We start from the raw sequence: 24,369 nt of genomic DNA on the forward strand, positions 1-24,369 counted from the left end.
TTAAAGTCGCACCCATCCACAGTTGCACTTTAAAGTCGCACAAGTGTGACTGCAGCAATAAGAAAGCCTTCGGAGTCGTTTCATGCATGCTGGGAGTTGTAGTTCCCCCCCCCCCCCAGCAGCTGCTCAGCCCTTCCGCTGTGCAGAACACTTCCCATCACAGCAGTCGCAGTCCTAAGCAGCTTTGGGAGGGGAGGGGAGGAGCCATTCCAGTGTGATGGTAGCTCTGCAGAGAGCCCTCCCTCCCCCTTTTTTTTGTCTTTCTGGGAGGTGCTGCAGCTTTTGTCCTGCACACACCTGAGTGATGTCAGCAGCTGAGTGGGGCTGACCTAGAGAGGAGAGACGTACACAGGAAATGACTGCAGGGAGGAGACACTTCACACAGTCATGTCTTCTGCAGCCACAGCTTCACTATGAAGAGCCTTAGTCACCCCAACCTGGGTCCCTTCTAACCCCCACCGGAGGATTCTGGGAACTCCCAGACAGGTAAGAACCAAACTTCCCCAAATGAGAAACTTTGCAACAAACAGCTGCATGCAATCCCTGCATGCAATCTCTGCATGCGATGCTGGGCTGTGCCCCTCTGTGCCCCCCACAATACAATCGATTGCTGCTGGTTGTCCTCAACCCCCCCCCCCCCACCGCCTCTTGTCCTTCCTTGGTAATCCTAGTCACTAAAATAACAAGTTCCCACTTGTAAACCGGAGATTTGTGAACTCTTCTCCTCCGGTTGGATTGCCGCATTCTTTCCTTTTTTTTTTTTTTTTCCCATTTGCTGTCACTGCTCCCCCCCCCCCCCCCCCTCATTATAGACTTTGTACACCGCCACCGAACAAGTTGGTGCTATGTGCCAAAATCCTACCCTCAACGCTTCCTTGTCTAGTAAGCCTGTATGCTCCTTCTCAGGTTTTTGTGTTTTATTCCCTTATTGGTATTTAAGTATGCTCTACTGTCATTGTTATTCCCCCCCCCCCTCCCCCACTATAGATATTGTACACCGCCACAGAACAAGTTGGTGCTATACATAGAAATCTTATTTGCTGAACGTTCCCATAAGATGGTAAACTCTTCTCGGGCTGGGGTGTTGTGTATTTAATTATGCTTTACTGTCATTGTATAGACCGCCCCCCCCCCCCCCCAATTATAAACGCTGTACATCGCCGCAGAATGCGTTGGCGCTACATGCAGAAATCTTAATCATGGAACGTTCCTTTTGAGGTCGTAAACTCTTCTCAGGCTGCGGTGTTGTGTTTATTTGTGTATTTAATTATGCTTTACTGTCGTTGTCTAGGTCCCCCCCCCCCCCATTTTAAAAGTTGTACATTGCCGCAGAACATGTTGGCGCTATGTGCAGAAATCCCCTTGAAATTCTTTTCAGTCTGGTGTGTCGTGTTTATTCCTTTTTTGTATCTATATCTTTTTGTAAAGTTCAACACAAACTGTTGATGCAAAAAATAAAAAAATCCCTTATAAGTATGTTCTACTGTTATATATATATATATCTCTTTCAGTGTAGTCTTTGTACATCACCACAGAACATGTTGGTGTTATGTGCGGAAATCACATTAACTGGCGATCCCCTTGCAATTTAAACTCAACTCAGGTTGGGTTGTCATAATTATTTATAATCTTCTTTTTTTTCCTTTTCCCATTTACGTATAGTCTACTTTATTATTATTATTATTATTATTATTATTATTATATTTAATTCATCTAAGGTTGGGTTGTCAATAATAATAATAATACTACAACCCAACCTGAGATGAATTTAAATTTCAATGGGATTTCCAGTTAATGCGATTTCTGCATAGAACACCAACATATTCTGCGGTGATGTACAAAGACTATACTGAAGGACATAATAATAATAATAATAATAAGACATTATTCTATACTTAAATGGGAATAGGAGAAAATATTTATTATTATTATTTAATTTTTTTCCCATTTAAATATAGTTTACTGTTATTAACAACAACAGTAAACTATACTTAAAGCGGAGGTCCACCCTAAACTGGACCTTCCGCTCATCGGAACCCTCCCCCCCCCTCCGGCGCCACAATTGGCACCTTTCAGGGGGGAGGGGGGTGCAGATACCTGTACAGTACAGGTAACTGCACCCACTTCCGGGATAGCTCTCTGCGGAAAGGGGCGTAGATTACGCCCCTTTCCGCAAGTGCCCCGCTGCCTGCTGGGAAACACATAGATCCCAGAGGCAGCGGGGACAGTCCTCATTGCGCAGCGCGACTCGCGCATGCGCAGTAGGGAACCGGGAAATGAAGCCGAAAGGCTCCACTTCCTGATTCCCATACCCAAGATGGCGGCGGCAGGACCCGAGAGACGATCTAGAGATCGGCTTCAGGTGCCGACATCGCGGGCGCGCTGGGCGGGTAAGTGTCACTATTTTAAAAGTCAGCAGCTGCAGTATTTGTAGCTGCTGGCTTTTAAAAAAAAAAAAAAAAAAAACGCGGAGTCCCGGCGGACTCCCGCTTTAAATGGGAAAAGGGGGGAAAAAATAATAATACAATTTTTTTCCTATTCCCATTTAAGTAGTCTACTGTTGTTTGTTGTTATTATTATTTTTATGAACAAACAGTAGACTATACTTAAATGGGAATAGGAAAAAATATTATTTTTTTCCCCTTTTCCCATTTAAGTATAGTTCACTGTTGTTGTTGTTGTTGTTAATAACAACAGTAGTAAACTATACTTAAAGTGGAGGACCACCCTGAAAAAAAAATACATTAAAAATTAGAAAAAAATCATTAAAAAAAATTTTTTTTTTTTTAATTTACCAGAAATGCCTGTTGCTAGGCACATCATCCTAATCTGCCTCTTCCTCCTCCGCGGAGATCTTCTGGTCTTCTCTCCTCCATGCGGCGTCTTCTGGGTAATGGGTCGCGCTGTGTTCTGGGAACTGTGTGTCCCAGAACACAGCGCGTCCCATTCACAAAGCGCTGCGCGACTCGCGCATGCGCAGTACGAAACGGGCAGCGAAGCCGCAAGGCTCCACTGCCTGTTTCCCTTAACGAAAATGGTGGCGCCGGGACCCGAGAGCCGAGGGATGGGTCAGCCTCGGGTGGCGGACATAGCGTGGGCCCTGAACAGGTAAGTGTGCTTATTAAAAGTCAGCAGCTACAGTGTTTGCAGCTGCTGACTTTTAATTTTTTTCTTTTTTTTAAAAACCGTACCTCCTCTTTTAATGGGGGGGGGGGGGGAAGGGAAAAAAAACATTATTATTATTATTATTATTATTATATATTCCTCCCCCATTTAAGTATAGTCTGTTGTTGTTATTAACAAGAGTAGACTATATATTTAAATGGGAAAGGGGGAAAAAATCTAATAATATAATTTTTTCCTATTCCCATTTAAGTATAGCCTACTGTTGTTTATTATTATTATTAATTAAGAACAAACAATAATATTATCTTTATTTCCATTTTCCCATTTAAGTATAGTCTGTTGTTGTTTCCTTCAATATAGTCTTTATACATCACCGCAGAACATGTTGGTGCTATATGGGGAAATCATATATTAATCGACAATCCCCTTGACATTTTAAACTTTTATTTTTTATTTTCTTTGGGTTGTAAGGGTTTTTTTTTTTTTTTTTTTTTTTTTTTTTTTTACGTTTCCACCATTTAAGTATTCTTTTCTGTCCTTGTACAGCCCCCCCCCCCCCCCCCCCGTTCTAAATGTTGTACATCGCCACAGAGTAAGTTGGTGCTATATACGAAGATCTTATTTGCTGAAAAATCCCCTTGAGCTTGTAAATTCTTCTTTGGGCTGGGTCGCGTTGTGTTTATTTTTTGTATTTAATTACATTTTGTAAAGTTGCCATGTACAGTAAACTGTTGGCGCAATAAGTATGCTCTACTGGCATTGTTCTAGCCTGAGAATATTTATTTATTTTTATTTTTTTTGTAAATCGCCGCAAAACATGTTGGCGCTATATTGCAGAAATCATATTAACTGGCAACCCCTTTGAGATTGCAAACTCTTCTCCTGTGGCCTTGTGTGTGTGTTTTTTTTTTTTTTTTTTTCTTCTCTCCTCCTTCCCATTTAAGTATTTTCTACTGTCATTGTACATCACCACAGAACAAGTTAGTGCTATATATATATGAAAAGCTTATTTGCTGAAAACCCCCTTGAGCTTGAAAAACTCTTCTTGGGCTGAGTTGTCACATTTTATTCTTTTTCGTCTTTAACATTTTTTAAATTGCTGCATAAACTGTTGGCGCAATAATAAGTATGCTCTACTGTCATTGGTATAGTCTTTGTACATCGCCACAGAACATGTTGGCACTATATGCAGAAATCGTATTACCTGACAGTCCCTTTGACATTGTAAACTCTTCTTGGGTTGGATTGTCCTTTTTTTTTTTTTTTTTTTTTTTTTTTTTTTTTTTTTCTTTCCTCTTCCTATTTTATTCAAAGTGTGTTGCACCGCCGTTACTTTTAGGCCCCAACATAGCCATTGTACATCGCTACAGAACAAGTTGGTGCTATATGCCAAAATCCTATCCACTGAAAACGTCCTTGTCTAGTGCAGTTGTATACTCTTCTTTTGTTTCGTTGTCATGTGTGTGTTTTTTTTTTTTTTTTTTTTTTTTGTTTTTTTTTTAAGCACGCTATGCTGTTATTGTTCTAGTCCCTAATATAGCCTTTGTACATCACCACAGAACAAGTTGGTGCTATACATGGAATTCTCATTTGCTGAAAGTTCCCTTGAAATTGCAAACACTCTCCGGGTGGGTTGTCGTGTGGTTTTTTATTTATTTTCCAGTTTACTCCTCTATGGTCTTTGTTATAGCCATTGTACATGAAATATGTTGCACTGTCATTGGCTGTAGGCCCCAACATAGCCATTGTACATCGCAACAGTACAAGTGGGTGCTAAATACAGAAATCCTATTTGCCGAAGGTTCCCCCTGAGATTGTAAACTCCTCTCCAGTTGGGTTGTCATGTTTTTCTTTTCAAAATGTAAGTATACTCTATTGTCTTTGCTATAGCCCCCAACATAGCCATTATACAACAAAGTGTGTTGCACCATTGTTGCTTTTAGGCCCCAACATAGATAGCCATTGTACATTGCCACAGAACAGGTTGGTACTACATGCCAAAATCCTATCTGCTGAAAATGTTCTCGTCTCGTGAGATCATAATTTTTCTCAGGTTGGGTAATCCTGTTTTTTATTCCTTTTTGGTATTTTCAGTATGATCTACTGTCATCATCCCTGCCCCCAACGTAGACGTTGTAGGTTGCCACAGAAAAAGTTGGTGCTATACATGGAAATCTTAATTGCTGAAAGTTCACCTGAGATTGTATGTCCTCTCACCGGTTAAGTTGTCATGGCTTTTCTTTTCAAATTTTAAGTATGCTCTACTATCTTTGGTATAGCCCCCAACATAGCCATTGCACATCAAAGTAAATTGCACCGCCATTGTACATGGCACCAACCTGTTGTGTGGCGTTGTACAATGGCTATGTTGGGGCCACAGCAACACACTTTGAATAAAATAGAAGGGGGGGGGGGGGGGAAGAGAGAGAACAATCCAAACCCCAGAAGAGTTTACAATGTCAAGGGGACTGTCAGTTAATAAGATTTCCGCATATAGCGCCAACATGTTCTGTGGCGATGTACAAAGACTATACCAATTACAAAATCTTATCCGCTGAAGATGTTCTTGTCTCGTGAGGTCGTAACTCTTCTCAGGTTGGGTTATCCTGTTTTATTACTTTGGGTATTTTAAGCATAATCTACTGTTATATCAGCCCCCCAACATAGACGTTGTACATCGCCACAGAACAGGTTGGTTGTAAACTCCTCCGTGGGTTGGGTTGACGTGTTTTCTTTTCCATTTTTTAGGTATGCTCTACTGTTTTTGCTATAGCCCCCAACATGGCCATTGTACGTCCAAAGTATGTTGAACCATCGTTGCTTTTAGGCCCCAATATAGCCGTACACCGCCACAGAACACGTGGGTGCTATATACAGAAATCCTATCTGCCGAAAGTTCCCCCTTGGGTCTGGTTGTTGTGTTTCTTGTCCAATCTAGGTAGGCTCTACTGTCTGTCCTAGCCCCCAACATAGCCGATGTGCATCAAAGTAAGTTGCATCATCATTGCTTTAGGCCCCAACTTTGCCATTGTACATTGCCACAGAACAAGTTGGTGCTATATACATAAATCTCGTCGGCTGAAAACGCTCTCTTAGGTTGTGTTATCCAGTTTATTCATTTTGGTATTTTAAGTATGATCTACTGTTATCATCATAGTCCCGACATAGAATGTTGTACATTGCCACAGAACAGGTTGGTGCTATATACAGAAATCCTTTTCTCCAAAGATTGTAAACTCCTCCGTGGGTTGGGTTGTCGTGTTTCTTTCCCATTTTAGGTATGCTCTACTGTTCTTGCTATAGCCCCCAACATAGCCATTGTGTGTCCAAAGTATGTTGCACCATCGTTGCTTTTAGGCCCCAACATTGCTGTACATCCCCACAGAACAAGTGGGTGCTATATACAGAAATCCCTATTTGCTGAAAGTTCCCCTTAGATTGTAAACTCCTCTTGGGTCGAGCTGTCATGCTCCCCTTTTTATTTATTTCTTTATTTTTTATTTTTTCCAATTTAAGTATGCTCTACTGTTTTTGTTATATCCCCCAACAAAGCCATTGTATGTCAAAGTAAGGCGCACTATCGTCGTTGTAGGGCCCCAACATAGCCGTATATCACCACAGAACACGTTGGTGCTTCCTATCCACTGAATATGTTCTTGTCTCCTGAAGTTGCAAACTCTTCTTGGGCTTTCTTGTCATATTTATTCCCTTGTGTGTTTTAAACGCGCTGTTGTCATTGTTATAGCCCCTAATGTAGCCACTGTGCATCACCACAGAGCAGGTTGGTGATATATACAGAAATCCTATTCGTTGAAAGTTCCCCTGTGATTGTAAACTCATCTCGGGTTGGGTCGTTGTGTATCTTTTCCAATTTAGGTATGCTCTACTGTATTTGCTACAGCCCCCAACATTGTACGTCCAAAAGTATGTTGCACCATCGTTGCTTTTAGGCCCCAACATAGCCATACATCGCCACAGAACATGTGGGTGCTATATACAGAAATCCTATTTGTTGAAAGTTCCCCTGAGATTGTAAACTCTTCTTGGGTCAGGTGTTTTTTTTCCAATTTTTAAGTATGCTCTGTTTTTGTTTATAGCCCCCAATGTATGTCAAAGTAAGTTGCACCATCGTTGTTATAGGCCCCAACATAGCCGTACTTCGCCACAGAACACGTTGGTGCTTCCACTGAAAATGTTCTTGTTTCCTGAAGTTGTAAACTCTTCTTCTTGGGCTTTCTTGTCATATTTATTCCATGTGTTTTAAACGCGCTATGCTGTCATCATTATAGCCCCCAATGTATCCATTGTGCATCGCCACAGAACAGGTTGGTGCTAAATACACAAATCCTATTTGCCGTAGAGTGTGAACTCCTCTCTGCTCCGGTTGTCGTGTTTATTTCCTTTTTCATATTTAGGTATGCTCTAATGTCTATGAGATTTGCCATTGTACATTGCTACAGAGCATGTTGGTGTTATATGTGTAAATAACAACATCCTGGTGTTCCTCATGGACCATCTGTTCCCTCTTCTAAATCCTCACATCTCGTCTTCTCCGGCTGCCGGGGGGGGAAGTTTTATTCCAAAACAGCATTCCAAGTCCAAAAAGTTTGTTTTTCGTCCAGCATGCAGCAGCCGGCGGTGGTGTAGACCCCGCCCTCGGATTACATTGGTGCAGCTCCCGGAAAATGATCAATTTTAAAATTAAAGGAAAGATTATAAAAGAGCAAAGTCGGGACATTTGATGTGCAATCATCGCTTCTGCTTTAAAAAAAAAAAAAAAAGCGTGATTTACATGCAGATTTTGAATGTTGTGCGTTTCCACGTTGGTCGCCCAAAAGAAGCTCCTGCTCCTTTTTTGGGGTGACAAGCTTAACGCAATTTTTATTTTTTATTTTTTTTAAACGCACATTTTGTCATACGATAATCACACCATGTCCGGTATGCCATTAAGGCACTGTTTACATCATTTTTGTTGAGCAGTTTGGATACATTTTTTATTTTTTTTTATCATTTTATTTTTATTTATTATCTGTGGGATTGGGCCAGCCCATTCATACGACGCAAAAACTCATACTCCTTTCCAGGCAACAAGCTTTTATTTTTTATTATTATTAATTTTATTTTTTATTAATTTTTTTTTTTTTGATTTGGAAAGGCGTGGTTTTCTGTGATTGCTGTGCGACAATTGCATCACATTTTGTGGTGCCATTTAAGGCTGCATTCACATTTTGGTATTTTGAATCGCGGGCAGCTGCGCCGCTATTCCCCTGCGATTTCAAAGCGCCGAGGTTTGAATGACAAGTTTGAAGAAAGCACATTTTGAGATGCCATTAGTTTTGAACGGCGCCTAAAAAAAAATCGGGGGGGTGCGCCCTTCCGTCGCGCTGCAGTCGCGGCATCCCGCGTTGCCTGAAGCTTATCGCCCAAGAAAAGTTCAGGAGCTACTTTTTAGGAGACCTGCCTTACTTGATGCAGGTTTCCACGATTGCAACGCGATTTTTATCTTGAGGCAATTGCAGCAGAACCACTCCGCGTGGGGTTTTTTTTTTATTTTTTTATTATTCAAATGAACGCCATCTCAATGATGCCATTCACACCTTGGCGTTTTGAAACCGCAGGCAGAATCGTGTCAAATCTGCCCATGAATCAGAACGCCGAGATGGCACCCCAAGCACGCGTGGTGCGGCGATCAATGGGATTTTAAATTGTGAGGAGTGAATGGAGCCCAAGAATAATGGCACCCAAACACGCGTCGCGCAAAATCATGGCGACTTTGGCCCGTGATTGCCTAATGTGAGCGGGGAAGGGGGGGGGGCCTCAGGGTTAGGCGTCTAGATAGAAAGTTTGTGTTCTCGCTTTATTGATGATCTGTAAATCTTACGCTGTGTATTTGTTGCACTTTTTGTTTTATTTTGTTGCGCTTTGTATTACTGGTATATTGTTGTTGGGAAGTGCTGAGTGTTACAATGTAAAATGATTTTGCTTTGTGGTTATCTGAGCCGTATTTCTCCCCCTCCCCCCTCCCCCCCTCCTCCTTTCTGATCTACTGTCTTCAGCCTGCAGGCATATAGTTGGATCATTACAAGTTTGGAATGTCGCAAGACCTTCACTACAGATTGGTTGTGTAATCGTCATTTGTGGTTTTGTTTTCTTTTTATGGGAGAGTTTGACACCTGGTGAGCTGCGAGTACAAGCTTTCTAATAGTCGTGGAGATATATACAATTTTTATTTTATTTGTGCCCATAAGTTTACATACCCTGGCAGAATTTATGATTTCTTGGCCATTTTTCAGAGAATATGAATAACACAAAAACCTTTCTTTCACTCATGGTTGGTATTTGGCTGAAGCCATTTATTATCAATCAAATGTGTTTTACTCTTTTTAAATCTTAAAGACAACCGAAACCACCCAAATGACCCTGATCAAAAGTTTACATACCTCAGTTCTTAATCCCGTGTATTGCCTCCTTTAACTTAAATGACAGCTTGAAGTATTTTGTGGTATCTGTGGATGAGGCTCTTTATCTTCTCAGATGGTAAAGCTGCCCATTCCTCTTGGCAAAAAAGCCTCCAGTTCCTGTAAATTCTTGGACTGTCTCGCATGAACTGCACGTTATGAGATCTCCCCAGAGGGGCTCAATGATATTGAGGTCAGGAGACTGAGAGCCACTCCAGAACCTTCACTTTATTCTGCTGTAGCCAATGACAGGGCGACTTGGCCTTGTGTTTTGCATCATTGTCATGTTGGATTGTCCAAGTACATCCCATGCGCAGCTTCCTGGCTGATTAATGCAAATGTTCCTCCGGTATTTGATAACACACTGCATTCATCTTGCCATCAATTTTGACCAAATTTCCTATATCTTTGTAGCTCACACATCATCAAAACCTCAGCGATTCACCTCTGTGTTTCACAGTAGGGATGGTGTACCTTTCATCACAGACCTTGTTGACTCCTCTCCAAATGTAGTGTTTATGGTTGTGGCAAAAAAGCTCAATTTTGGTCTCGTCACTCCAAATGACTTTGTGGCGTAAGGTTTGAGGCTTGTCTCTGTGTTGTTTGGTGTATTGTGAGCGGGATACTTTGTGGCATTTGCGTAGTAATGTCTTTCTTCTGGAGACTCGACCATGCAGCCCATCTTTCTTCAAGTGCCTCCTTATTGTGCATCTTGAAACAGCCACACCACATGTTTTCAGAGAGTCCTGTATTACACCTGAAGTTATTTGTGGGTTTTTCTTTGCATCCTGAACAATTTTCCTGGCGGTTGTGGCTGAAATTTTAGTTGGTCTACCTGACCGTGGTTTGGTTTCAACAGAACCCCTCATTTTCCACTTCTTGATTAGAGTTTGAACACCTGCTGATTGGCATTCTCAATTCCTCAAATATATTTTTATATCCCTTTCCTGTTTTTTATACAGTTCAACTACCTTTTCCCGCAGATCCTATGACAATTCTTTTGCTTCCCCATGACTCAGAATCCAGAAATGTCAGTGCAGCACTGGATGAAAGATGCAAGGGTCTGTCAGGAGTCCAGAAACTCATTGACCTTTTTATACACACACACACACACACACACACACACACACACACACACACACACACACACACACACACACACACACACACACACACACACACACACACACACACACACACACACAACAAGCAAAACAGATCACAGGTGAGGATGGTTACCTTTTAATAGCCATTCAAACCCCTTTGTGTCAACTTGTGTGCATGGCTTCAGCCAAACACTAACCATGAGTGAAAGACAAGTTTTTTTTTTTTTTTTTTTTTTTGTGTTTATCATTCATATTCTCTGAAAAATTGGCAAGAAATCATAAATTCTGCCAGGGTATGTAAACTTATGGGCAAAACCGTGTGTGTGCGTGGGCAGTCGTAAAGTGGTTAAAAAAGAATACACATACCGGTAAGTAATAAAAAATGCATGCTTACTGTGAAGGCTCATGAGGTCAAAAAATAAATAAATAAATTATATATAATATTATTATTATTATTATTATTATTATTTTTTACCTTCTTTTTTTTTTTTTACCGTCAGCTTTCACAGTAGGCATGTACTTTCTTATTTTCATTTTTTTAACCACTTTACGACCGACCACCGCACACATACTAGGTACGTGATCTGCCGCAGTATGTGTGTGGTCGTGGTTAAAAATATACATAAGTAATCAAAACGTGCATGCTTACTAGTTACTTGATCTGGTGCGATGTTAGACATTGCATGTGATTTGCACCGCACTGCTGTGCAGATCACATGCGATGCAAGAATCAGCCATACAGATTGTATGGCTGAAATCGCATTGGATTCGCAAAAGAAAATGGTGCAGGACCCCTTTTTGCTTGGTCTGCACTGGAATCGGATCACCAATTCCAGCACCATTTTGACAGTTGGCACTGCGATATGCGAACCAATCTGGGGGCTGTCATTGACTTTCTATTGACACCCACAGTGGTTCGCATAGGGCAATGAAGGCGAACCTTGGCACCCCAGATGTTTTGAAACTACAAATCCCATGATGCTCCACTACACAGCAGAGTGCATGAGCATCATGGGGAAATGTAGTTCCAAAACAATTGGGGTGCCAAGGTTCACCATCACTACCCTAGGGCAATGTGAACTGCCTGTAAATCCTATGCTGTGTCAGGAACTGGCACTGGAATTGCGCTGGTTCCCGCATCGGGCTAGGTGTGAACTGGAGCGTGCGCCATGTAGTAGCGGTGACGATCTGTATGGTTTTACGAACAAAATGTCAAAGTTTTTTTCAACGTTTTGTGCTTGGGCATTTAACATTTGTTTTGCTCTTATGCCCCGTACACACGGTCAGACATTTCGACCACAAAATCCGTCGGATTTTGTTCGAAACTGTTGTTGCATACACACGGTCGGAGAAAGTTGTCGGAAAATCCGATCGCTCGAAACGAGGTGACGTTCGTTGCGTACGACGGGACTGTGTAAAGGCTAGTAGCCAATATCTTTGGCCTCGTAATTTTAATCTGAGCATGCGTGGCACTTTTTACAATCGTTTGTACAGAATTCCGCCGGACAAAGTCCGATCTTCTTCTTTCTCTTTTTTTTTTTTTTTGTTGGAAAATTTTAGATCCAGCTCTCAAATTTTTTCCGTCAGAATTTCTGACGGAAAAAGTCCGATAGAGCCCACACACGATCCGATTTTCCGTCAATATAATCCGATTGGACCTTTTCCGTTGGAATTTCCGACCGTATGTACAGGGCATAAGGCGCAAAGGGGTTAGCACTGTGCGTGTGTGTGTATGTGTATATAGATTATATACATTTTAATCGCTTTTTCTCTGATGTTGGACGTTTCTGTGAAGTCTCCCCTCCCCGTCAGACGATAAGCCCCGGAGGCGCTCCACTCTGGTTTTGTTTAGGAGTCGGCAGAAAAAAAAAAAAAAAGCAAACAAACACCCAACGCCCTGTGGCTGCGATCGGACAATTAAAGTTTGCATAGTGAGGGCGTCTCCGTACTTCGGGGGATCCACGCTGTAATCTGAAGTCCGGGTGTGGGCTCCGGACTCGCCTCCTCTACGGCAGGAAAAACCTTTTTTGTGTGCAGGGAGCTCAGGGCGGCTGGACACAGACAATCGGATCTGCCTGTGTGAGAAGCCACAGATGGAAGCTGTCGTGCTGCTCAGCTGACGTCCGGAGCCGGGAAACCGAACCTGTCCAGCTTTTTGCCTCGAGTGCAGAGGCTGTCCTGACAACGGTATGTCATTAAGAAGGGGTGGGGGCCCAGCTTCCATCTGAGGTTTGTCACACAGGTATTTTTATTTGGGGAAGCTGGTTGTGGATCTCGTTGAGTGATCTGGTGTGTGTGTGTGTGTGTGTGTGTGTGTGTGTGTGTGTGTGTGTTCAATAATCAGACTCGGCTTTTACCTGTGAACGGGAATTCTGCAGTCACACGAGCGCCTCCTTTGTTGAGGGTTTGGAGCAGAGAGATGGTTCGGGTTGGTTGGTTCCGGTTCTGGATTATCTGCAAGGACGAGAGAGATTGGACAAGATTTTGTAACCTCAGATCTAGACCAGGAAGTATAGGCTGAATTAACATGATACAATCTAATTGTACAATCTGCTTTTTTTTTTAAGGCTGCACCATACACTGTACAATCTGTTTTTAGATCTAAAACTATAGAGTAGGAGGACAAACCTGAACAATCCATTCAGTTTGTATCCAATCGGGGCAGGTCGGTTCTTGCACTACTACTTTATTGATGGTAGAGATCGTACAATCCGATTTGTCTAGTGTGTGGCCACCCTGCAAACTGATTGCATGATCTCCTTTTTAAGATCACCACGTGCATTACAATCCTGATTGAACAATTTCCTTTTTTTTAGATCTACCCAACAACTATGTAGTGCAAATTCCTGCCGACTGACCGCTAATTTGTTGCTTGGTTAGATTAGGTGCTCTTATTACTTACGGTCACCATACAATGTACAACCCCTTTTAGATCTGCAGCAAACTATGTAATATAAGGGCCAGTTGTTGTTTGATACAAATTGGTTGGAAGGGTTGGGTTTGTCCTCGTATTACATGGTTGTTAGTAGATTGAAATTTTCTTGTACAGGCAGATTGTAACGTGTGTGTGTGTGTGTTTGGCAAGTGTGAAGAAGAATGCACGATGTATAGTCGGCTGTAAGGGGTCCTCCTCCTTCAGGTGTCTGTGGTAATGCCTGAGTGATGTAGACACTTCTTATGGGTTGACCACCACTGAAGTCTTCTCTTTACATCCTATAGGGGTCCTTCTTCAGGTATACGTGGTAATACCTGTGTAATGTAGAGACTTCCTATTGGATGGTTGGTGCTGGAGTCTTCTCTTCTCTTATGTTTACTTCCTGGAGGGGTCTCCCTTACGGTGTCCACATCACTGCCTGTGGGATGTAAACACCAGTGTCTGTGGTAATGCCTGAGTGATGTAGACACTTACTATTGGTTGACCACCACTGAAGTCTTCTCTTTACACAAGCATTACCACACTTACCTGAAGAAGGACCCCTATAAGATGTAAAGAGAAAACTTCAGTGGTGGTCAACCAATAGGAAGTGTCTACATCACTCAGGCATTACCACAGACACTGGTGTTTACATCCCACAGGCATTGATGTGGACACCTGAAGGGAGACCCCTCCAGGAAGTAAACATGAGAAGACTCCAGCACCAACCATCCAATAGGAAGTGTCTACATCACTCGGGCATTACCAAGGATACCTGAAGAAGGACCCCCCTATAGCAGTGATGGCGAACCTTGGCACCCCAGATGTTTTGGAACTACATTTCCCATGATGCTAATGTGCTCTGCAGTGTAGTTAAGCCTCATGGGAAATGTAGTTCCAAAACATCTGGGGTGTCAAGGTTCGCCATCACTGCCCTATAGGATGTAATGTAGAGACTTCTTATTGGATGGTTGGTGCTGGAGTCTTCTCTTATGTTTACTTCATGGAGGGGTCTCCCTTCAGGTGTCCACATCAATGCCTGTGGAATGTAAAGACTTCCCATTGGAAGGCCAGAAACTCTTTCTATTTTTATGGCCTCCACCGGAGTCTCCTCTTTCTTCCTGGGGGGTTGCCACCTCATCCCTTTAAAACCAAACGCATATGAATTACACAGGTTCTGGGGCTAATTTTAATACAGATCAGGTATTAAGTGAGTTTAATTACCCCCTTAATCAGCCACAGAACCTGTATAATAATTACATTTATTATATGTAACACAAGTTTTGATTGTATTTTTATTTAATTTTGTTGGTCACTATTGATATGTGATTCTATATGAGCGCTGCACTTGTTTACTTTCACTACTTGTTGGGAAGATATAAGTGCTAAAACCAGCCATTCACCTGAGCAAATTATTCACCGCCGAAATCCCGCCAACCCCCGAAAATACATTCAACACTGTATCCTTGCTGCGGCCAATTACGGCGTGTAGCAATATGGCCGAGACAGACCGTCCCTTCCATCATGGCCTTCTGTCACGGTCACCTAATCTGACAGAACACTGGAGTGCTCTCTTTTGTTTACTTCCTGTAGGGGTCCTTCTTCAGGTGTCCCTAGTAATGCCTGTGTGATGTGGACATTTTTTCTATTGGATGGCCAGCGGTGGGGTCCTCTCAGGAGAGAAGGGGACAATCTCATCAGGGGGGGCGGCAGGAGACTGGTGGTCTCAGGGCACCATTGCAATGCTGGATCAGTGGGCCCCCACACGGGAAGTGGGGAACCTGGACTGGGAATGGGACTGGGGGGGGGAGGATTTGTGAAAAATGTGTCTTTTGCCCGGAGTAGGGCTTTAAACTTTGCTAAAGTTAGCCTTCTTTATGGCATGTAACGTGCAGACACAGTGTGATGTGTTACATTATAAACTGTGACATGTAGACAAGTACAATTTATTTTGGTTTTAAATATGTTTTTTAATGAATTTTGGCAAATTTGTTAATTCGGACACATCCGAATTAATGAAAACCCATTTAACTAACTTTTCCGAATATTCATAAATCCGAAAATTCTAAAATCTTAAATAACTATTAAATTTATAGGTATTGGGATTTCCTTTTAAAATTTGGCTGTTAGTGAACGTAACGAATACAAATTTATCTGAAGATATGAATTATCCAACATAACGAATCTAAACGAATGGAACGGAAAAAAATAACAATGATTTCTTTTTTTTTTTTTTTCTTTCACTTTTTTTCTTTTCTTTTTTTTTTTTTTCTACTTTTTTCTTTCTTTTTTATTTTTTCCTTTTCTTTTTTTCTTTCTTTTTCTCCCATCCTCATTTTGTTCATTCGTGGTGTTTTTTCTTTCTTTCTTTCTTTCTTTCTTTCTTTCTTTCTTTCTTTCTTTCTTTCTTTCTTCTCCCTTCCTCATTCGTTTTTTTTTTTCTTTCTTCTCCCTTCCTCATTCGTTTTTTTTTTTTCTTTCTTCTCCCTTCCTCATTCGTTTTTTTTTTTCTTTCTTCTCCCTTCCTCATTCGTGTTTTTTTCTTCTTTTTCTTTTTTTTTTTTTTTTTTTTTCCCCTTAGAGGGGGAAAAAAAAATGGGAAAGCCCTGGACCTGACTGTACTGGTATGCGATTGGAAACCATATAAACCTACTTTCCATGCATTTTTGATGCAGAAAAAAAACGCACTGGACTGCTTCTGGTGTGAACTGGCCCGAAACTGCAGCGGCACACGTGTGAACCCGGCCTAAGGGTGAACTAATCCTTTTAAACCAAAAGTTCAGTTGGACTTTAATTCTCCAGGAATGGCGGTGTGGGACTCTCGGAATGTTCCCCACAGATATCAGATCATCAACCAATCGGATTGGCAGGTCACTGGTTCCCTTTTAAATCAGAATAAATTGTCCAGCATCATCCACTTTTAAATGCCTGGCCTGGAGAGGTGAGTTTGGGACACGCTTACCCCCCCTCCCCCTCCCCCATAATCTTATCCTGTCTCCCGCTATCAGTACATGAAGATTGAGTGGGAGTTCCAGATATGGGAATTCCGGGGATCTACAGCTTCACTTGCACTTTTGCCTGTCCCTGTCATAGAGGAGTGCAGAGGAGGGTAATGAATGATCTGCTGAAATGGCGCCATCATCAGGAGTTCATATAAAATAAAATGAAAATATAAAATTCTATAAAAATCTATTCTATTCCTGTGTGTGTGTGTGTGTGTGTGTGTGTGTGTGTGTGTGTGTGTGTGTGTGTGTAAAATTATATATATATAATATTATTATACCATACCGCTACATGAATTCTCCATGGTCCTGCTGTATGTAGGAAGGTTGCCTCCCTCTCTTGCTCGCTCCAGAGATGGATGATGGGATGTGTAGTGTGCACAGAGCAGTGTATATCACCACAGAGAACATGTACTGCTCATTCCAAATAGAAGTGAGGGGGAAAATGCGAGGTTCAGAAGCTCACAGCGGATGTTACAAAGAGGCAGATAAAGAGTAAGAAACAATAAAAAAAAAAGAAAAACAAATAAGGCTAATTAGTGGTGGTTGTCTATGGATAATTTTTAGAGAACAAGGAAACGGTTTGTAAGAGTAAAAGCCTCATTCACACCGAGCGTTAGAAAAAACGAGCTGCAAAGCCATTACCGACGCCAGGAAAAAGCGGTTGTAAAAACTCGCTTTTTGCATTGGCATTAATGCTTGTTTAGCCGCGTTGTAGCGCTCGGCAGCGCTTCTCTGCCCCTGTGCAAAAGCAATGATTCTCTATGAAACCGTCTTAACTGATCCGAATTTCAGCCCACTGATTTGAATCAAAATTGCATCCAAGTCAGATCACAATGATCCGACTTGTGCTCTGAGGATCTTTAAAGGGGAACCTTAATGCCAAAATTACCAAAACGACCCAAGGGTCTGGTATGGTCCTGTGGGTGACCCCACACCGTTTGTTTGTGGTGTGTGTGTGTGTGTGTGTGTGTGTGTGTGTGTGTGTGTGGTGTGTTTTTTATTTTTTATTTTTTTTATTTTTTATTTTTTTTTCTGTGTGTGTTTGTTTTTTTCATTTTGTCGTGGGATTCCTCTTCAAGATCCTTTTAGAGCACAAGTCGCATCATCCTGATCCGACTTGGATGCAACCTCTATTTTTTTTTCATTTTAGACTCAAAGGACCTAGTATGGATCTTGGGGGGACCCCACGTGTGTCATAATAATAGTATTTATTATTAATAATAAATGTATTTATTTTATTTTTTTTCGGCGTGGGGATCCCTTTCAAGCTCCATAGACTTAGTGGGCCTGGTATAGATCTTGAGGGGGGCCCCATTCCCTTTTTTTTTTCCCCATTCTGTGCCACCTATCAGTGCCACCCATGAGTGAATGAATGAATGATTTATATAGCGCTACAACTGTGAACTGAATCGCCACAAGGCGCTTGATCGGTCCTGTGCTTCCTGTTCTTTAGAGTGGCTATCAGTGCCACCCCTCAGTGCTGCCCATCAGTGCCCGCAGTGCTGTCTTATCAGTGAAGGAGAAAGCTTACTTATTTACAAAATTTTATAACCGAAACAAAAAAAAAACGTTTTTTTCAAAATTGTAGGTCCCCCTTTTTTTTTTTTTTTTTTTTTTTTCCTTTAGCAGAAAATAAACGCAGAGGTGATCAAATACCACCAAAAGAAAGCTCTATTTGTGGGAACAAAACTCTAAAACTTCTGTTTGGGTACAGTGTAGCATGACCGCGCAATTGTCATTTAAACGGTGACAACCCTGAAAGCTGAAAATTGGCCTGGGCAGGAAGGGGTTGTAAGTGCCCGGTGTTGAAGTAGTTAATGTGTGTGTGTTTTTTTTTTTTTTTGCATTTGAAAGACCGCTGCACAAATACAGTGCGACGTGAATTATTGGAACGATCGGCATTTTATACCCTAGGGTCTCTGCTAAAAAATATGTATATTTAATGTTTGGGGGTTGTAAGTAATTTTTCTAGCAAAAACTACAGATTTAAACCAAAAGTTCCAGGAAAGGATCTTCCAGTGGCCAAGAAGCACATCGTGTGATTGCAGCCGGTTCCCTTCATATTGCCTTTTATGCAGATCCCCCCCCCCCTCCTAGCATGTCCTGCATTGTAAACCCGTCCTGTACATGTGTTGTAACATGTTATCAGATTTGTATGACATTCTATTCTATTCTATGATCACGTCTCGCCTTTAGCCGGTTTCTATTTTCAGTTTCCATTTATAATAAATGTATTTTGCAGTATTTTCTTATTTAGAGATGTAACTTTTCACTTCCATCTCCTGGTTTCTGGAGTTTTGAAACTTTTTGTTTTTTTTTTAATTTTTTTTATATATATATATATATATATATATATATATATATATATATATATATATATATATATATATATATATATATATATATATATATATATATATATATATATATATATATATATATATATATATATATATATATATATATATAAAAATTATAATATATATTATAATTTTTTTATTTATTTTTTTACAGTGCAACATAAAATGTTGCAACAACCGCTATTTTATTCCATAGGGTCTAGTAATTTTCTAGCAAAAAATACGGGTTTTAACATTTTGAAGAAACAAATGTCAGAGAGGTTTAGTCTGTAAATTTTATTTTTTATTTTTCCTACAGGTAAGCCTATAATAAGGCTTGCATGTAGGTAAAATGAATATCTCCTAAACCTGTACTGTTTAGGAGATATTGACCTTGCACGCAGCCGCTGACGTCAGCGGTGCATGCGCAGTGAAGGTCCAGCGTATCGTGCCAGAACTGAGAACTCCGGCGCGCATGCGCAGGAGTGACACCATCACGGCTCCGGCCACTCGCAGCTGCTGACCTGGAGGGAAAAGTGTCGGCTCCCTCGGCGTTGACTGGGAGATGTGGGGACCTCGCTCTACAGGTTTATTTATTTTGTGCGGGTATACAACCGCTTTTAAGTGGTTAAACTTCCCTTATTTACACACACAAGTTATCCCTTATGATCTAAGAAGGAAAAGTTACAATGTTTATAGTTATCTACCAGTGCCGGTGTTCTGTCGATATGTGTCCGCGCATGCACAGCCCGGATCCTCTTCTCAGGTCCCTCTTTGCAGCTCCCCCTCTATCGAGTGCCCCCACAGTCAGCAGCTTGCTATGGGGGCACTGAAGCTGAGTCACAGCTCCGTGTGCCCATTCAGACACAAAGCCCAGAACCGGCCTGGCCCCCCTCTCTCCCCTTATTGGCTGACTGACTTTGACAGCTGCGGCAGCCAATGCGCCGCCGTGTCTCAGCCAATCAGGAAGCGTGTCCCGGACGGCTTAGACATTCGCTGGAGAGGGATGGGGCTCAGGTAAGTAATTAAGGGAGTACTGGGGGGCTGCTATACACAGAGAAGGCCTTTTATCTTAATGCATTAAGATATAAAAAAAAACCTTTGGCCTTTACAACTCTAAGTCTCATAGCTGTGTATCTGCAGTGTGAGATCATCTAAGGCACTGTGAATGCTAGTCAGCTGGGATTTGGAGTGGGGTTTTTCTGATATCTCTTCTGTGCTGTTCATGGGTTTTCCTTGCCAGAGAGAAAGCTGCAAGTTAAAGACCAACAGTGCAAGGATCTCCCTGCTTCTGTTTAATTTGCCTCTCCTGCTTCTTGATCATTACTCCACCAGTCATGGTCTTCTGAAGGGGAGGGTGGGGGGTGGGGGGGTTAACTCTGACCTGAGGAGGCAAAACCTAGCTCCTCCTTTCAAGATGGCAGCCTTTGCACAGAGGCACGGAACAAGTCATCGTGCGTCCAGTTATGTGTTGGAGGATAGACTACATGAAGACCAAAGGCAATACTGGTCACCAGTCCTTTGCCTTCTGCCTCACCCTTTTGGACACAGGTTCTCTTTAACCACTAGGGATCCGCGCTATAGCCAAATGACGGCTACAGCGCGAACCTGCTTTGCCGGGACTACGTCTATTGATGTCGTCCCGCGCACGAGCGGCCTGCGCGCCCCCCCTGAGGGCCGCGTGCGCCGCGCTCTGTGATCGGTCGAGTCTATGAGACTCGCCTGATCAAGGATCCGAGCAAGGGGTCGATCCCGACCCCCTTACCATGTGATCAGCTGTCAGCCAATGACAGCTGATCATGTGACAAAACAGAGCCGGTAAAAAAAGCCGATCACCGGCGGCCGTGATCGGGACATTAGTCCCGATCACGGCCAACTTATCAGTGCCCACCTGCCCCCTGCCAGTACCACCCAGATATAAAAAAAAAAGTGCCACTCATCAGTGCCCACAATCTGCCTCAACAACAGTGCTGCACCTCAGTGCCACATATCTGTGTCATCTACCAGTGCCCAGCAGTGCCACCTATCAGTGCCCATCAGTCCCATCTATCAGTGGTACCTATCAGTGCCGCCTTATCTGTGCCTATCAGTACTGCCTTATCTGTGCCTATTAGTGTCGCCTTAACTGTGCCCATCAGTGCCCACCAGTGCCGCCTTATCGGCGCATTTCAATGAAGGAGAAAAATGACCTGTTTGCAAAATTTTATAACAAACTGTTATTTTTTGCAAAAAATAAAACTCCCAGCTGTAATTTAAATACCACCAAAAGAAAGCTCTATTTGTGGGAAAAAAATTATAAAAATTTCATTTGGGAACAGTGTTGTATGCCCGCGCAATTGTCATTCAAAGTTCATCAGCGCTGAAAATTGGTCTGGGCAGGAGGGGGGTTTAAGTGCCCAGTAAGCAAGTGGTAAAAATGTCCTTTGTATGTTAATCGAAATACTTGTCTATTCGTAATAATGGAAGTATTTTAATGTTAATCTTTTTCTTTTTCTTTTTTTTTTTTTTTTTTTTTACTTTTATAGAACCCGTCTGCACCATGACTCACAGATATTCTGACCCATCTGTGGGTGACAGATCTTACCTTGTGTATGAAAGAAATGCCAAATCTACAGCCAGCAATTCCATGTCACGAAAAACTTTGAAGCCCGTGGATAATGCCTCGTATGTACCAGACGGGGCCCCCTCCCCGGTCGAGGCCCACCGAGTCATCCTGAGCACAGAGAGCCCGGCCGCCCACAAGCTGGGGACTCAGCAAATGATTCCAAAAAGTTTGGCCATTGCCACAAAGACCAAGGCCCCTCGGCACCACACCATCGCGTCGTCGACCATCAGCAAGGAGTTTCTGCAGCAGGAGCAGAGGAAGCTCTCCGCCCGCGAGCATTCTACCGAGGATGATATAGATGTGGGCGGATTAAAAAGGAATCTAAGGAATCAATCTTACAGGGTAGCTATGAGGGGTTTTAAAGATGAAGATTACCAGCCCATAAAGCAAATGGCAACCCTGAAGCCGGTTACGGAGAATCCAAATGCTCCGCCCCCGAGGAGTCCTGGAAGAAATAAGGTTGGCCTAAATTTTCATTAGTATTCCAAGCTCGTTTTTTATTGTGTTGCATCATGACGTGGCTGCCTTAACCCAATGCACACTATATTACCAAAAGTATTGGGACGCCTGCCTTTACATGCACTTTAACGGCATCCCAGTCTTAGTCCGTAGGGTTCAATATTGAGTTGGCTCCGCCCTTTCCAGCTATAACAGCTTCAACTCTTCTGGGAAGGCCGTCCACAAGGTTTAGGAGTGTGTCTACGGGAACGTTTTACCATTCTTCCAGAAGTGCATTCTTGAGGTCAGGCACTGATGTTGGACGAGAAGGCCTGGCTCACAGTATCCACTTTAATTCCTCCCAAAGGTGTTCCATCGGGTTGAGGTCAGGATACTGTGCAGGGCAGTCAAGTTCCTCCACCCGGGTGTGGGTTCACAGCTGGGCACGCACTGCGAGAGCCACTCTGTGAGCTGTGAATGGCCGGGCAATCCCAGAAGATTGAGGGGAAGCCTGGGGAAGAAGTGGGAGCTGGGTACCTCTAAAAAGAGGGTATCCGCTCCCCCCCCCCCCCCCAAAAAAAAAAAAAATGGCAGATCAGGGGATCACCTTCACTTAAAGCAGAAGTTCAATTTTTGGGTGGAACTCCGCTTTAATAAAGTATTATAGGAAATTCCTATAATACTTAGCTCCATCTAGTGGCCAAATGCTATATGCTTTGTTTTTTAAATCCATGCTTTACATTTGAACAGCTCGGGATATAGCCTAATGGCATTCGTTTTTTGCCCCATTCGCACAAAACAATGTGCATGCAATTTCACTGGGCAAATAGCTATGCAAATTCTTCATAAATAAATGTAATGTTGTTGTGTTATAAGCACACCATTGTAAAAAGGGATAAAAATGAGAGCTGGGGAGGTTTTATCACAAGCTGCAATTCACTTTTAACTTTTTGCTGACTGCGTAACACGGATGTGTGATGGCGAGGATCCCACAGGTGCAAAGAGGTTCCTGTGCTGGGAGATCGCTTGCTGCGCGCTCCCAACACCAACAGCTCCCGGTCTCTAGTTTTCACAGCCAATCAGCGTTCACATGAACGGCAAGTCTGTCCCGCCCCTCTGCCTTTTAAAGTGGAGCGAAGGACTTGCTGTGTTACTCGTCCACCTGCTCGCAGTGAGTTATTTATTGCACTGGAGACCTGTAATGCAAAAAAATACACCTACCTGACTGCTGTCTCCGGCATGTACAGTTCAGCTTTGCAGCTTACACACTTGCATAGTTACACAGTAGGGGAGGTTGAAAAAAAGACACAAGTCCATCAAGTCCAACCTATCTGTGTGATTATATGTCAGTATTACATTGTATATCCCTGTATGTTGCGGTCGTTCAGGTGCTTATCTAATAGTTTCTTGAAACTATCAATTCCCCCCACTGAAACCACCGCTTGTGGAAGGGAATTCCACATCCTTGCCGCTCTTACAGTAAAGAACCCTCTACGTAGTTTAAACTTAAACCTTTTTTCTTATTTTAATGAGTCTTGTTAAACTCCCTTCCCCCGAAAAAGTTTTCTCCCTATTGTGGGGGTCACCAGTACGGTATTTGTATATTGAAATCATATCCCCTCTCAAGTTTCTCTTCTCCAGAGAGAATAAGTTCAGTGCTCACAACCTTTCCTCATAACTAATATCCTCCAGACCCTTTATTAGCTTTGTTGCCCTTCTTTATAGTCGCTCCATTTCCAGTACATCCTTCCTGAGGACTGGTGCCCAGAACTGGAAAGCATACTCCAGGTGCGGCCGGACCAGAGTCTTGTAGAGCGGGAGAATTATCCTTTTATCTCTGGAGTTGATCACCTATTTAATGCCAATATTCTGTTTGCTTTGTTAGCAGCAGTTTGGCATTGCTGAGCCTATCATCTAATAGGACCCCCAGGTCCTTTTCCATCCTAGATCCCCTCCCCCCCCCCCCCCAGTGTATAGATTGCATTCATATTGTTGCCACCCAAATGCATTATTTTACATTTTTCTACATTGAACCTCAATTGCCATGTAGTTGCCCATCCCATTAATCCTGCGGAGAAGTTATTGCCCTGCTGAGCTTAGTATCGTCTGCAAGTACAGATATTTGTACTGTTTTTAGCCCATCCTCCAGGTCATTTATGAACAAATTAAACAGGTCCCAGCACAGAACCCTGGGGGACCCCACTTCCCACCCCTGACCATTCCGAGTACTCCCCATTTATCACCACCCTCTGAACTCACCCTTGTAGCCAATTTTCAATCCGTGTACTCCCCCTATGGTCCATGCCAACAGACCTACCTTTGTACAGTAAAAGTTTATGGGGAACTGTGTAAATGCTTTTACAAAATCTGAATGCAAC

General features: G+C 42.5%; 1 protein-coding gene across 2 annotated transcripts in view; it reads left to right on the forward strand.

Moving 5' to 3' along the window:
- Positions 1 to 317: 317 nt before the first annotated feature.
- ARHGEF16 (Rho guanine nucleotide exchange factor 16) overlaps positions 318 to 24,369 on the forward strand; it is an 80,007-nt gene continuing 55,955 nt past the window's right edge. The window contains exons 1-2 of one of the 2 annotated variants that reach the window (XM_077458224.1): positions 318 to 486; positions 21,474 to 22,012. In XM_077458224.1, coding sequence (XP_077314350.1) covers positions 21,488 to 22,012 — 525 coding nt within the window. In that variant the 5' untranslated portion in view covers positions 318 to 486; positions 21,474 to 21,487. Of the gene's footprint in view, positions 487 to 12,608; positions 12,878 to 21,473; positions 22,013 to 24,369 lie in introns of those variants that run through there. The other variant, XM_077458225.1, reaches the window with a different exon arrangement.

The sequence above is a fragment of the Lithobates pipiens genome, unplaced genomic scaffold, assembly GCF_037356315.1.
Source record: "Lithobates pipiens isolate NorthernLeopardFrog02 unplaced genomic scaffold, aLitPip1_a1.2 Scaffold_27, whole genome shotgun sequence".
Lineage (NCBI taxonomy): Eukaryota > Metazoa > Chordata > Amphibia > Anura > Ranidae > Lithobates > Lithobates pipiens.